The 13,439-nt window shown below is 35.6% G+C and overlaps 3 protein-coding genes and 1 pseudogene across 3 annotated transcripts; 2 read left to right on the top strand and 2 right to left on the bottom strand.

The window, feature by feature from the left end:
* Positions 1–1,215: 1,215 nt before the first annotated feature.
* LOC106370913 (protoporphyrinogen oxidase 1, chloroplastic) lies at positions 1,216–4,016 on the top strand. Its single transcript, XM_013810914.3, has 9 exons — positions 1,216–1,693; positions 2,093–2,278; positions 2,357–2,441; positions 2,526–2,673; positions 2,748–2,828; positions 2,897–3,068; positions 3,183–3,342; positions 3,417–3,520; positions 3,602–4,016. The coding sequence occupies exons 1-9, from the start codon at positions 1,319–1,321 to the stop codon at positions 3,899–3,901; spliced, it is 1,611 nt and encodes a 536-aa protein (XP_013666368.2). The 5' UTR covers positions 1,216–1,318; the 3' UTR covers positions 3,902–4,016.
* On the bottom strand, positions 3,967–6,900 carry LOC106370924 (annotated as a pseudogene).
* Positions 6,901–8,356: 1,456 nt separating this feature from the next.
* LOC106369407 (putative F-box protein At4g21240) lies at positions 8,357–9,942 on the top strand. The gene is made up of 2 exons (XM_048743335.1): positions 8,357–9,490; positions 9,584–9,942. Exons 1-2 carry the CDS (start codon positions 8,461–8,463, stop codon positions 9,718–9,720), a joined length of 1,167 nt encoding a protein of 388 aa, XP_048599292.1. The 5' UTR covers positions 8,357–8,460; the 3' UTR covers positions 9,721–9,942.
* A 1,156-nt stretch (positions 9,943–11,098) lies between these two features.
* LOC106369406 (phosphatidylinositol 4-kinase gamma 2-like) lies at positions 11,099–12,289 on the bottom strand. Its single transcript, XM_013809565.1, has 3 exons — positions 11,762–12,289; positions 11,233–11,621; positions 11,099–11,147 (listed from the first exon to the last, which is right to left on the bottom strand). Exons 1-3 carry the CDS (start codon positions 12,287–12,289, stop codon positions 11,099–11,101), a joined length of 966 nt encoding a protein of 321 aa, XP_013665019.1.
* Between the last annotated feature and the right edge of the window lie 1,150 nt (positions 12,290–13,439).

A 13,439-nucleotide genomic window follows, 5' to 3' on the forward strand; every position in this document is an offset into this window, starting at 1 on the left:
GTCTGTGAACACGTTTACGATAACTCAATACGATGTATATATTCCAGAGGTAAGTTATGATATTGCGGTCTAGTTTATCTTCCTGCGCTAATGTTCGATTATTTCTTTCAGCTGAGAATACATTTCAAAAACTATTTAAGGTTTCTGAAAAGATAAAAAGAGGAAAAAAAATCATTCTAGGGTTTTATCCTAAAACAGTAAAACCCACGTGGGTTATGGACCATTGCCTATATACTATAACGAATAAGATTTTTGTTTTCTGTAACCCCACGACACATTTATTGGAATTTTAGCGTCATGTCACCATCACCCATACACCGAGCAGGTGCGATGGTCCACATTATATCTTTAATACCACAAAAAAGAACTCCAATAATATCAAAATATGTTTTCCTATAAAAAATCAGGATAAATTACGCTTTGACCTGGTTAGTAAATGTTAATAAACCAGCAGGAGAAGACAGCTTTATCTTGTGTAAATGACTGACTGAATTATTGAAGCAAATACTATTATTGTGATGAACGAATGTTAATATAAACTTTCTGTACCTCGCGTTGAATAAAATGGGCCAGGAAATCCTAAAAGAGAGGAGGAAAATGAGTGTCGTTCACGTGATACCTCGTGATGGACATGCTTGTATGTCTGACACGCAATGCTTTCCATTTTTGTTGGTGTCTTTAGCGATCGACGAAGCAAAACCTCAGCCACTCCATGTTTCCATCTCCTAAAAACGACAACGACCTTTCGGAATATACATTCCAATCTAGACTTACACAGTACTCACATAATTAATGATGGGTAAATGTTTGCATTATTATTGTTACTATTCTAAAAAAAGAATATCTCCCATCATCTTTCATGTAACCGAAACAAGAAATACTATTCGTTTTGTATGTAATGGAAGGTGACCTACTGGCTGTCGGCTGACATATATAGTACTCTAGTTAAGTAACTTCAACACCAGCTCATAGGTCATACATATACATATTTTGGCATCACAACTATTAAGTATTGTTATTCTATTAATTAAATATGTAAAAGTATGCGAGTATATCAATTGGTTTTGTTACTTTTGTATAATATTTTCGTCACTTCTACTTCACAACGTGTGATATTCCCAAATTTTGTGGCCCAAAAACGCTTTAGTGGGCTTTTAGTTAGCCCATATAATGAATAATATGAAACGGACCAAAAGCCTCTTTCTCAGGAGGAGGGTTATATCCTCTCCTATGAGAAAATCTCACAGGTGAGCGAGATCACCTTATCGGAGATAAGAGTCGACAAAATTGAGGATTCTCCTTCTCGCGGGCGATCGCCATGGATTTATCTCTTCTCCGTCCGCAGCCATTCCTATCGCCATTCTCAAATCCATTTCCTCGGTCGCGTCCCTACAAGCCTCTCAACCTCCGTTGCTCCGTATCCGGTGGATCCGTCGTCGGCTCTTCTACAATCGAAGGCGGAGGAGGAGGTAAAACCGTCACGGCGGACTGCGTGATCGTCGGCGGAGGAATCAGCGGCCTGTGCATTGCGCAAGCGCTCGTGACGAAGCACCCAGACGCTGCAAAGAATGTGATGGTGACGGAGGCGAAGGACCGTGTGGGAGGGAATATCATCACGCGAGAGGAGCAAGGGTTTCTATGGGAAGAAGGTCCCAATAGCTTTCAGCCGTCTGATCCTATGCTCACTATGGTGGTACGGTTTAATGCGGAACATTGTGGTTTAGTGGAATTGGTTTAGTGAATTGGTTTAGTGGATTTTTGGTCTAGTGGAATTGGTTTAGTGGACTTTGGGGTGCCAAAATGAGTTATAGCTCATGCGCTTGCTCATGTCATTTTTCATGAGCACGATAATAAATAAGTTTAATGAGTCAGCTTAAATTAGCTTGGTCATTTTTATATTTTGTATATATACATATATTGGATAACTTATGTTTTTCTGATGTAAAAATAAGATAATTTCTATATTAACCATATTTATCTTCTCCAAAACATTAGTATTTAATATTAATGTTTTGGATTTTTTAATATTTGAATTTCGAATAATATTATAGAGTTTAGTGGTTTTGAAGGATGATCCCTATCAAAATTGCAGGTAGATAGTGGTTTGAAAGATGATCTAGTCTTGGGAGATCCTACTGCTCCGAGGTTTGTGTTGTGGAATGGGAAGCTGAGGCCGGTTCCGTCGAAGCTAACTGACTTGCCTTTCTTTGACTTGATGAGTATTGGAGGGAAGATTAGAGCTGGGTTTGGTGCCATTGGTATTCGACCTTCACCTCCGGTTTGTACTCTTACCGCTCCCATAAAGTTTATGTGATTGGAGTTGGTTCATGTTCTTAGAGTTTGGCAAAGGTGACAGGGTCGTGAGGAATCAGTGGAAGAGTTTGTAAGGCGTAATCTTGGTGATGAGGTTTTTGAGCGCTTGATTGAACCCTTTTGCTCAGGTAATGTTATTAATAGCAGTTGCTTTGAGCTTTGAACTTTGAATTCATATGGTGATGTGCTTTTGAATTTTTCTATGCGTTCAGGTGTTTATGCGGGAGATCCTGCGAAACTGAGTATGAAAGCAGCTTTTGGGAAGGTTTGGAAGCTAGAGGAGAATGGTGGGAGCATCATTGGTGGTGCTTTTAAGGCAATTCAAGCGAAAAATAAAGCTCCCAAGACAACCCGAGATCCGTGAGTAACGCAACCCATTCCACGAGTGCTTTCTTTCACTTTACATACCTTCTCAAGTCAACATGATACTGCAGGCGTCTGCCAAAGCCAAAGGGCCAAACTGTTGGTTCTTTCAGGAAAGGACTCACAATGCTGCCAGAGGCAATCTCCGCAAGGTATTGTATTCTTTCAAATGTTGGCAAATGAATCTTAGAAAGGGCTTAAAAATGTCTCGATTTGGCAGGTTGGGTGACAAGGTGAAAGTTTCTTGGAAGCTCTCAAGTATCACTAAGCTGGCCAGCGGAGAATATAGCTTAACTTACGAAACTCCGGAGGGTATAGTCACTGTACAGAGCAAAAGTGTAGTGATGACTGTGCCATCTCATGTTGCTAGTAGTCTCTTGCGCCCTCTCTCTGTAAGTTCCTTTTCCTGTCAAATTACTTGTGAATCCACAAATAGATGAGCTAGTTGAGTATATACTGGTTTTAAATTTGATGACAAAGTTGCTGAAGATATGGTCTATTTCAAGGATTCTGCAGCTGAAGCGCTCTCAAAACTCTACTATCCGCCAGTTGCAGCCGTATCCATCTCATACGCGAAAGAAGCAATCCGAAGCGAATGCTTAATAGATGGTGAACTAAAAGGGTTCGGCCAGTTGCATCCACGCACGCAAAAAGTGGAAACTCTTGGTAAATCCAAACTTCTCTTTATTTTCCCTTAAGCTAAAAGTAAACAACATTAATCATATGTTGCATTTATGTAGGAACAATATACAGTTCATCGCTCTTTCCCAACCGAGCACCGCCTGGAAGAGTATTGCTATTGAACTACATCGGTGGAGCTACCAACACTGGGATCTTATCAAAGGTACTACTAATAAACATGTTTCTTGAATTTTAAGACAAACCATGTCTCGAAGTTTTTTATATGTTGTGGTCTCTTTTGCAGTCGGAAGGTGAGTTAGTGGAAGCAGTAGATAGAGACTTGAGGAAGATGCTGATAAAGCCAAGCTCGACCGATCCACTTGTACTTGGAGTAAAAGTATGGCCTCAAGCCATTCCTCAGTTTCTGATAGGTCACATTGATTTGGTAGACGCAGCGAAAGCATCGCTCTCGTCATCTGGTCATGAGGGCTTATTCTTGGGTGGAAATTACGTTGCCGGTGTAGCATTGGGTCGGTGTGTGGAAGGTGCTTATGAAACTGCAACCCAAGTGAATGATTTCATGTCAAGGTATGCTTACAAGTAATGTAACGCAGCAACGATTTGATACTAAGTAGTAGATTTTGCAGTTTTGACTTTAAGAACACTCTGTTTGTGAAAAATTCAAGTCTGTGATTGAGTAAATTTATGTATTATTACTACAAGTTGTGGCCAAAATAGCAAAAAAAGAAAAGAAAACACACACACAAAAGCATGAATGAGAGAGAGATGGGGGTAAATCTAGAAGAAATCGATCATAACTCTTGAATCTTGAGGATCTTCGTGAAGTGGTGACATCTTGATAGTGTCGAGTGTTGTGGGTCTTGGAGATTTGTAATGGGGAGAAGATGAGTGTGATGATGTGAGAAGCATGGGAGAGGAAGACGAACTGAACTCGAGGTTTGTAGGGTGGAGGATCTGTGTGAGTAGAAGCACAATTGACGCCATTGATGATGATCAGCTTTGAGGAAGCTTCTTCGTCTTTTTAGGTTTTTGGTATGGAGATTTAATTGCCGCAAATATGTTATATATAGAGAGAAAAAGTGGGGGCCCACTGTGATAATCTAACGACAGTGGTTTTGTTCTAGTCAAATCCAACGGACGAGAGAATCCAGTGGGACACTTGAAAACTTTGGGTAGCAAGTGTTTTTTGGGCTTGACTTTTTAGCTCGCATTTATATCTCGCCCCAAAACTAGCTGTTCCACCTTGCATGGCTTCCTTCTAATTATTTTAAGAACATTAAAAAGTACGTTTTAACTTTTAAATAATCTATAATTCATGCATTTTATTTTACACTAATTTAGATTAGAATTTTTGAAAAAAATTAAGTATTGGCTGAATTTTCTATGCTCATTAGAAAGCAGATGTTACTTGCATTTTAGCAAAATAGAATCATATTAAATTACATCAAAATTAATTGAACCACAAAAAAATAGAGTATTCTACATTATATATCAATATATATATAAATAAAAACATGAATACAATGAACAAATATAGTGGTTTGTGTGTTGGAAAAGAGTTAGGAGGTTTTAGATAATTTCAGTTTTAGTTTAACATCAAGAATACTATTGGTGTATAACTTTGCCCCCAATAAATTTTGTAGGTAATAGTTGGCCAATCAAAACCAAATCACATTAAATTGAAAAATGATCCATAGAAAATAAAAAGGAAATAGACATTATTCAATCAAATCCATCCATGTGTGGGAGCAATGCATGTGCATACATGTTCAACCTTTTTTGCTTATTCAAAGTAAAATAATCTTAGGGTCAACCAAATTGTTATTTAAGCGAAGGGCCTCTGGTTTTCACAGTCCAAATTAGGCCCAGTTCCTACATTTAACAGCCCAGCATATCTCTGATAAAACCCGATCCGGTCATTGACCCGCCCATCTCCAGCTATCCCGCATTCTAAACCGCCATTTATAATGTTCGTGGTTAAACCGAAACCACCGGTCCGGTTAGCTGCTAAATCCGCCTCCGTAGGCATGTATCTACCGATCATAACGTCATGGCATGATGGTTTGGGACTCTGCTCCGTCATCCAAAACCAAAGTGCTGTTTGGAAAGCTATCACTGAATTATTCGCCACTATCTCAGGATTCCTTAGACCGTCGAATCCTAAAGCTCGACCGGCCGGTCCGTAGTTATAGTTCCTTTATTCATTAAAAAAACAATTGAGATCAATATAATATTATTTAAGGTTTACTTCCGAAATATGAATGGATGATAGTAAATAGGGTCGACGATCTATTTCTCCACGAGAACTATCGTATAGCATCAGATCTCCATCAAACTATGTCTTCGTATTAAAACTCCATGAATTTAAAATTCTCAACTTATTTCTCTCTAAATTATAAGTTGTAAATTGATTTCTTCCCAAATCTATAGTTCGAAATTTAATTGTCCATAGACCATGGTTTTAATCAGTTTACTATTAACTCACCAATTTTAAACTAATTAAACCCAAAAAAACCTTACTTTTAATTTTATTATTTTTTAAAACTGATTCATCAAAAAATTGAATTAAAATTGCCAAAAAATTATTTGTCTAATAAAAAATTATGGGAATCACTTTTTTTTTGTGTGTGAATCACTTTTTTTTAAATAAAAAATTAGTTTGAGATTTTCATTGGTTTAATTGGTCGGTTAACCGATTAAAACCATGGTCTATGGACAATAAGGTTTCGAGCTATCAGTTTGGGGAGAAATCTTTACAACTTATAATTTGGAGAGAAATAAATTTATCATAGTTTGGTGGGGATCTGATGCTATACGATAGTTCCCGTGGGGAAATAGATCGTTCACCCTAGTAAATAATATAAACATACCACGAGAGTTGAATTGGACCTCTTCCATGGTAAGTCTTGTTAGAGAAACAAGGCCATTCCGTATTAGAAGAATCACAATAATTGCTTTGTGGACTTATTTCTTCTTTAAAACACAAACCCCAAGCATACGGTCCGTCCGGTGCCGTTGGCCACCCTCCGGTTGTTTCGTGTGAAATCTGAGCCAAAAACGCTGCCACTTCGCGTCGTCGCGTCTCCATGGATCCGACGCTACCAAATCTTGGAAACCGCCTTGTCGCCTCCGCAAAGGATTCATAAGTGTAGAAACCATTTGCGCGCGGGACAAGCAGTATTGTCTTTGTGGATGAACATAGAGTCGTAAAGTGATTTTGGTACCAAACGCGTGACTGTGGTAGCCTCGGTTTGGCTAGACGACAGTATTGAGAAGAATGAGAGAAAGATCCAAAAGAGAAGAGATAAGTGTTGAGCCATTTGTAGAAGGATTATGGTGTTTTTTGTGTAATAAGAACGAGGGTTTTGTTCGTTATATAGATGTAAAAATTTGTAAAGAGTTGACTTTGACATTAAGGGTCGACTTTATCTTTTCTCACTGTGCTTTGAACTTTGAAAGTTCGTTAGACGTATAACATGCTGCTGCTTTGTTCCATTAAGTAATTGATGTTTATTCCATGTTAAGACTTTTTGTTTTGAAACGTTTATATTATATCCACTAACTCTCGTTTTGAGATACATGTCCCATATAAGGCAAATTGGAAATACTTATGGCTGATATGAAGCTTTGATACTCAATTTTCTTGGCTTCTATGTAGAATCATTTTGGCCTTGAGTAATAAACCCAATTATTTGAGTCATAGTCTTTGGGAGCATGGCAATAAACTGGAAAAAAATCAACGAAAATGAAATAAGCTTGTCAACATAATCACTGAATGATATAGATAGTGTGTCTACATTATAATGCAACTTATAAATACTGTGGCTGACGATTCTTTATTCGGTCAACGGCGCAGTATCGATAAAAAAATATATTATTTGAGTTATTATTCTTTGAAGACACATTATCTTGCTTTTGAAACTCGTTTTTAATGTATGAGTGAATTGTCAAAGACCGATAAGTTTTTTTTTATTGATGTAGAAAATACACAAAAGTTTCTAGTTTGGCGGCTAACTACTTGATACAATATTAATATAAAACACATCTGATAGAAAAATCCATCAAGTATGAAGAGATTAGTTTCAAATCACCAAGTGCATGGTGATTAAACTAATGTTCAGAGCCGCTCCTGACTATTCTAAGGCTGGAAGAAAGAAACCTGTTTTTGGCTGGTTTGCATATGTTTTTTTACAAAAAAGCTTGTAAAATACATGTTAACACTTCGAACCTAGGTCATTCAAAGAATAACATAAGGTAACTTGCCACCAGGCCATAAGAACATTATTTAATCCGTCACCGAAATAACTATGATAATATTGGCTGCTGGAAGCGAGTGCTTGATTGGTGTAGCCGGCACTGCTAATGTTATAGCTCATTCAAACTTATGTCTTAATTCCTCCATCTCAAAGTTTTTATTATTACATCTAGTTATGATCATCTTAAAATGATGGTAAATCTAAATCATGTCCAAAATGCATGAGAGATTTTTAGGCTAGATATTTGTTTAACTTTGAGATACATAATAATTTTTAATAATAAATTTTATATTTTTTAGAAATTTCCTTGCAAACCCGTAACGAGGGTGCTTTAATATAATTGTAACATTATTTCCATTTTTACTGTTGCGAAGTGCTTCTTTTCTTTTAACTTTTTGTAAAAATATAGTTGTAACTGGAATTTCTTTTTGTGAATGGAATCACGTGGAATTATTCATAACTATTCAAAAAATTATCAGTTAACTAAAAAAAAAATTCACACTTTCTTGTGGGATAAATGGAAAAATTATGAATTATGTTATCATTCATGATAAAAAAATAAGAATGAAAAGAATGAGATAATTCAAATATAATTAAAAAAAAAGACATATCATCCTTTTAATTTTTCGAAGTATCACTATTCATTCCATTGATTCCAATTCCATTTATTCTATACTTCCTAAAATATTTACTAGTTACAGCCATATATGCTACTCTTTTTTGTAAACTATCTAAAAGTATATTGTTTACATATTTTCTCAGAGGACATACCATTGTATAATATACAGCTATTACTACCGCTTTTGTGTAATATCGTATTTCCAAGTTCTTGCTGATAAAGGAGACCACAAGGGTAACTTTATAGGAGTAGATCGTCTCGGTGGAGATGCGAGAAGAACAAGCGGAAGATGGGGAGAGAATAATACAATATAAAGAAGAAGATAGTATTTGTAAGCTTTTAGAGGTAGAGCTGATCCCTCTTGATCTTATTCATGATATAGTCTTGAGACTGCCCGCTAAATCTGCTGTGAGGTTTCGTTGTGTCTCGAAGCTATGGGCGTCCATCATCACTCGTCCATATTTCATCACGTCGTTCGCGTTCATGACTTCATCTCGGCTACGTCTTCTTGTATGCATCAAAACAAGTGACAAGAGGCGCTTATTTGTCTCACTGCCCCAACATGAACACCCGCACACGTCCTACTCTGATGTGGAACGTTATCAGATGGATCCCCCTGAATTTGATACTGGTAACTACGAACCCTATTCCGAGTCGGTCCACGGATTGATATGTTGTGGAAATTTTATGGGGGAGACTGTAGTTTGGAATCCTTCCATGAGGCAACATGTAACCTTACCCGAACCAGCTGAATTCAGGTTTAAGAGTTACTTTTTAGGGTACGATCCGGTCGAAGATAAGTATAAAGTATTTTGCATTGCGAGCAGCTCAAACAATGATCCTATTGTCTTCACATTGGGGCCTCAAGAATCATGGAGAGTGATAAAAAATAGCCCTAAACATTATACTCCTCGATGGCCCATGGGACATCGAGGTGTATGCATCAACGGGCATGCATATTATGAAGCGAGTATATGTTTTGAAGTCGATGCTATTACTCAATGGGAAGTCGTCCTTGTGAGTTTCGATGTGAGGTACGAGAAGTTCAGAATAATTAGAAAACCAGACGATCCTAAACTTTGTCCTTTGCTGCTTAACTACCAAGGAAAATTAGCATGGGTTTGTGAAGACCGTGATGAAAAGAAATTAGTCTCTTCTCTAAGATTTTGGATTTTGGAGGATGAAGAGAAACAAGAATGGTCGCTTAGAGACTATCTCATGCCTTTTCAAATTTGGCCTCGACGTGACCCTATCTGGCGAGTTTACTTGTCGCTAGATGGTGTTACTCAGGATACTGGTGAGTTCATTTACTCCACAGCAAGATTTGAAGCAATTTATGTTATATACTATGATCCAAAGACAAACCTTACAAGGAGGGTCATATATGAAGGGGTTGAATACGAGGAATACGAGGAGTATAGTGGTTCAGAAACCTTCGAAGTCCATTTATATTCGAATCACAGCGAGAGTCTCATGTCTTTGGAGAACGTTCCTCGCTATGTTTCTCCCATCAACTGGAACCAATAAAGTCAGAGAGAGATTCTTCTTAATGTTTTTTTAAGAGGAACGAGTTTTTCTTTCCTTATACAGATGTAACGCACTGAGTTTGACTTTATCATTTTCACTTCTTTGAAGGTTCGTTTATGCATACAACATGCTGATAATGTTTCATTTAGTAATCGATGTTTATCCATTTCAAGACTTTTTGTTTTGAAACGTTTATTTTATATTCACTAACTCTTGTTTTGAGATGCATGTCCCATACAAGGAAAATTAGAAATACTTATGGCATATATGGCGCTTCGGTACTCAATTTCTTGCCTTCTATTTTGAATCAGTTTGGCCTTAAGTAATAAACCCAAGAATTCAGTTCGAGTCTTTGAGCAAGGATATACACATCAATGGCTCGACATGGCAATAAACTGGAAAAAAATCGACGAAACGGAATATTGTTTTTGACTAAAACAAACTTGTCAATATAATCACTGAATGATATGATAGTGTGTATACATTATAATGCGAATATATATATATAAGACATTAAGACTAGAATCATTGTGGCTGACGATCTTTTCATCTTTTGTTCGGTCAACGGTGCAGTATGGATAAACCAATATCATTTGAATTTTTAACTTTAAAGACCCATTATCTTGCTTTTGAAACATTTTTATATATGGGTGAATTATCAAAGACTGATTAGAATCTTTTAAATGCACAAACGTTTCTAGTTTGCCGGCTAACTAACTGATATCATATACATGATACTTAATGAAAAGAATCCATCGAGTATCAAGAGATTAGTTTCAAATCACCAAGTGCATGATGAATAAACTTATGTTATAGCTTCAGACTTATGTCTTCGTTCCTGTATGTCAAAGTATATATCTCAATTAAAACCGAACCGATATATAGAAAGTGGTTTGGATTTAGCCGATATATAATCATATAACGTGAAATTTATAACATATTATAAAAGATAAATATATTTATTATTTTTGGTATAAAATCGAATAAACCAAAAACCGACGGTATATAAACCGAATCAAACTAAACATGGTTTTAATATGGTAGCTATTTTATAAACAGAAATACCAAAAAACTAAAAAAAAAACGAGGTCATATATGCTAAACAAAAATCTAGCCTAAACAAATGTCTAATGAATTTTGGACTAGATTTACCATAATTTTAAGATTAATATATAACATAACAAAATCCAAATCAACTTAAAATTTTAACCTCGGAACAGAGTACATAAACAGACATTATATAGAAAAACAGAGTCAATCCTAAACTACACATAACAAAACATAACCAAGTTTTAGATTTGAGATACATCCTCGTTCAAACTTTCTCCACTCTTTTTCTCAAGAAAAAGAGTCAAACAAGATAACATGAGAAGTTTTACTAGCGTCGATATGTTGATGTCGAACCCTTCAAATTCTCCTCAGACAAACTATAGCATCACAAAAACAGAACAAGAATCTCTTAAAATATGTTTAAAGAGAACGTAAAAGAAAACTTATAATGAAGACACATACCTTCTATTGTAATCTAGTGCACTTGTGGTCTTCTCGTGGACTAACTCCAGCACCTGTCTCTCTTCAACACTCCAAGCTTCTGGTATACCACTCATGCAGTTCATAACATCTATAATAGTTCTTGGAGCCTTCTCTTTTTTGCTGCGATAGGCTTTTGTCATGAATTTTCCAATATCTTTTGGAGTATAACCACCAAGAACACCTGCTTGTAGAACTCTGTTTTGAACTTTGTAAATAAATTCAGACCTCTCTCCCAGCTCTATCCCATTTTCCTTCAAAGTATTGAGATCATTTTTGACATCTAGGCTCTTCACATAATCAACCATATAATATGGATACGGAAATGCTGCTTGAGCCCATGTTGTCCAAATAAATCTATAATTGTTCCACTAAAAATAAAAAAAATGAAACCCACATTATACATCTTACCAGCAAAAATATCTTACAACATAAAATCAAACAATTTCCTCTAAAGTGTTAGATTCAAAGGATAATATAATGAAAACAATAAATTAAAAATACTTCATACCTCTGTAGGAAAGCATTCACCGTGATCAATTGGGATTAACCTTCCCCCATTTGTGTTTGAATTCAATATGTTGCCATTATGCCTATCATTGTTTCCAAAGCGCACATCAACCAAACTCAGTCTTTGAACATCATCAATAGCAAACACTTCTGGCCTTTGATTCCACTCTTGATTCGGGACGTACTGCTGAAGCGAACCGCTGTCCCAGTCTGTTGTTTCTCCATTAGTGTATCTGGCACGCGCAAAGCTTGTAGGTGGTACACGTCCGAATCCTTCTCCCCCTTCTTGTGCTGGATGATCTAAAATGAACGCCGCAACTTCTCTGTCCGCTTTGTAACCCTTCTTCTTTCCAGCTCTATAGAAAGTTTCTTCTTGAATAGGTTTGAACACAGCTATCATCTCTTCACGCAGACCCTTCATTAAGTAAGTACCATTTGATGTACCCTTAATCTTTTCTGCATACTTGATATTATCTATCCCCTTCACAATCACTCCAATCGTAGACGGTTGTTGAACTTCTTCTACCATGCACGTTTTGTTTTCCATCCTACAATATAATCATCACACACATTCAAAAACAGTTAACAACTAAGAAACAAACAATATACAATAAAAAGCTTAATGGAAATTATTATCACTAATATCATCAATGTACATTTTCTATATAGTTACACATACTTTAGTTGCATAATTTCAAAAAAAAAAAGATTACTGTTATGATTATATACATATATTCAGTATACTTAGTCTAAAATATTTTCCTCAGATTATTAAAATTAAACCATGAAAATAAAAGAAATACACAAGAGAAGATCTAAATTACCTCAACCACATATATTACTAGTATATTTTTTAAAAAAATATTATTGTTTTAATTATATACATATATTCATGGGCATTATACATTTAGTTTAAAATAATTCCTCAAATTTAAAAATTAAAACATGAAAATAAAATACACCAGAGAAGATTCAAATTACCTTTTTAAATGACTCAAATTACTTTAACTTACAACTTATATAACTAAGGAGAAATTGTATATATTAGGAATTTCATGAACAAAATTATTTTAAGATATGAAACACTTTTATATAAACTAGATAAGATTCAAATTATTATTATTTTTTTGTAGAAGAGATATTAATCAAACCAAGTAGAAGAGAGCATTCATACGTTGGAAACACGGATCAAATGAAAGAAAAGATGAAACTTGTTGTTTCTAGAAACACAAAGAAAACATAAGAGCTTCATAAGAAAGTTTAATATATGTAACATTCTTAAATAAACAAGAAAAGATTCAGATTACCTTCTTCTTGAAAGATAGGAATGTGGATCAAGCTCACACTTTTGTATTCAAACTGTTCTTTTGTTGGAAGAAAGAAATCAAGAGCAACTAGATTTTTTTTTCAAAGACAATATAAGTAAGACGTACAAGAAGAGAAAACATACAAATCATTACAAGAAGAGAGAAACACTGATATAAGCTGATATTGCTCTGCAGTAGTCTTACACTACTCTATACGTAAGCATAAATTTGACCACTTTTCAACTCAACATTTATAAGACTCTTGCATTTACAGTGTAGTGTATATTGCTTCTTTAGAGTTTATAATTTTTTTTTCAATATAACTAACTAGTAATCATACATCAAATATGGCGACTCAAAAGACAAAGTAGG

Source organism: Brassica napus, chromosome A10, assembly GCF_020379485.1.
Source record: "Brassica napus cultivar Da-Ae chromosome A10, Da-Ae, whole genome shotgun sequence".
Lineage (NCBI taxonomy): Eukaryota > Viridiplantae > Streptophyta > Magnoliopsida > Brassicales > Brassicaceae > Brassica > Brassica napus.

What these genes read in the sequence shown, in the direction of transcription:
- LOC106370913 (XM_013810914.3), top strand. Translation starts at nt 1,319, where the DNA reads ATGGATTTATCTCTTCTCCGTCCGCAGCCATTCCTATCGCCATTCTCA. An exon ending in GTCTCTTGCGCCCTCTCTCT is followed by an intron (nt 3,069 to 3,182) that starts GTAAGTTCCTTT and finishes GTCTATTTCAAG; the next exon opens with GATTCTGCAGCTGAAGCGCT. An exon ending in GCAAAAAGTGGAAACTCTTG is followed by an intron (nt 3,343 to 3,416) that starts GTAAATCCAAAC and finishes GCATTTATGTAG; the next exon opens with GAACAATATACAGTTCATCG.
- LOC106369407 (XM_048743335.1), top strand. Translation starts at nt 8,461, where the DNA reads ATGCGAGAAGAACAAGCGGAAGATGGGGAGAGAATAATACAATATAAA. An exon ending in TGGTGTTACTCAGGATACTG is followed by an intron (nt 9,491 to 9,583) that starts GTGAGTTCATTT and finishes TCATATATGAAG; the next exon opens with GGGTTGAATACGAGGAATAC.
- LOC106369406 (XM_013809565.1), bottom strand. Translation starts at nt 12,289, where the DNA reads ATGGTAGAAGAAGTTCAACAACCGTCTACGATTGGAGTGATTGTGAAG. An exon ending in GTGAATGCTTTCCTACAGAG is followed by an intron (nt 11,622 to 11,761) that starts GTATGAAGTATT and finishes TTTTATTTTTAG; the next exon opens with TGGAACAATTATAGATTTAT. An exon ending in GCACTAGATTACAATAGAAG is followed by an intron (nt 11,148 to 11,232) that starts GTATGTGTCTTC and finishes GTGATGCTATAG; the next exon opens with TTTGTCTGAGGAGAATTTGA.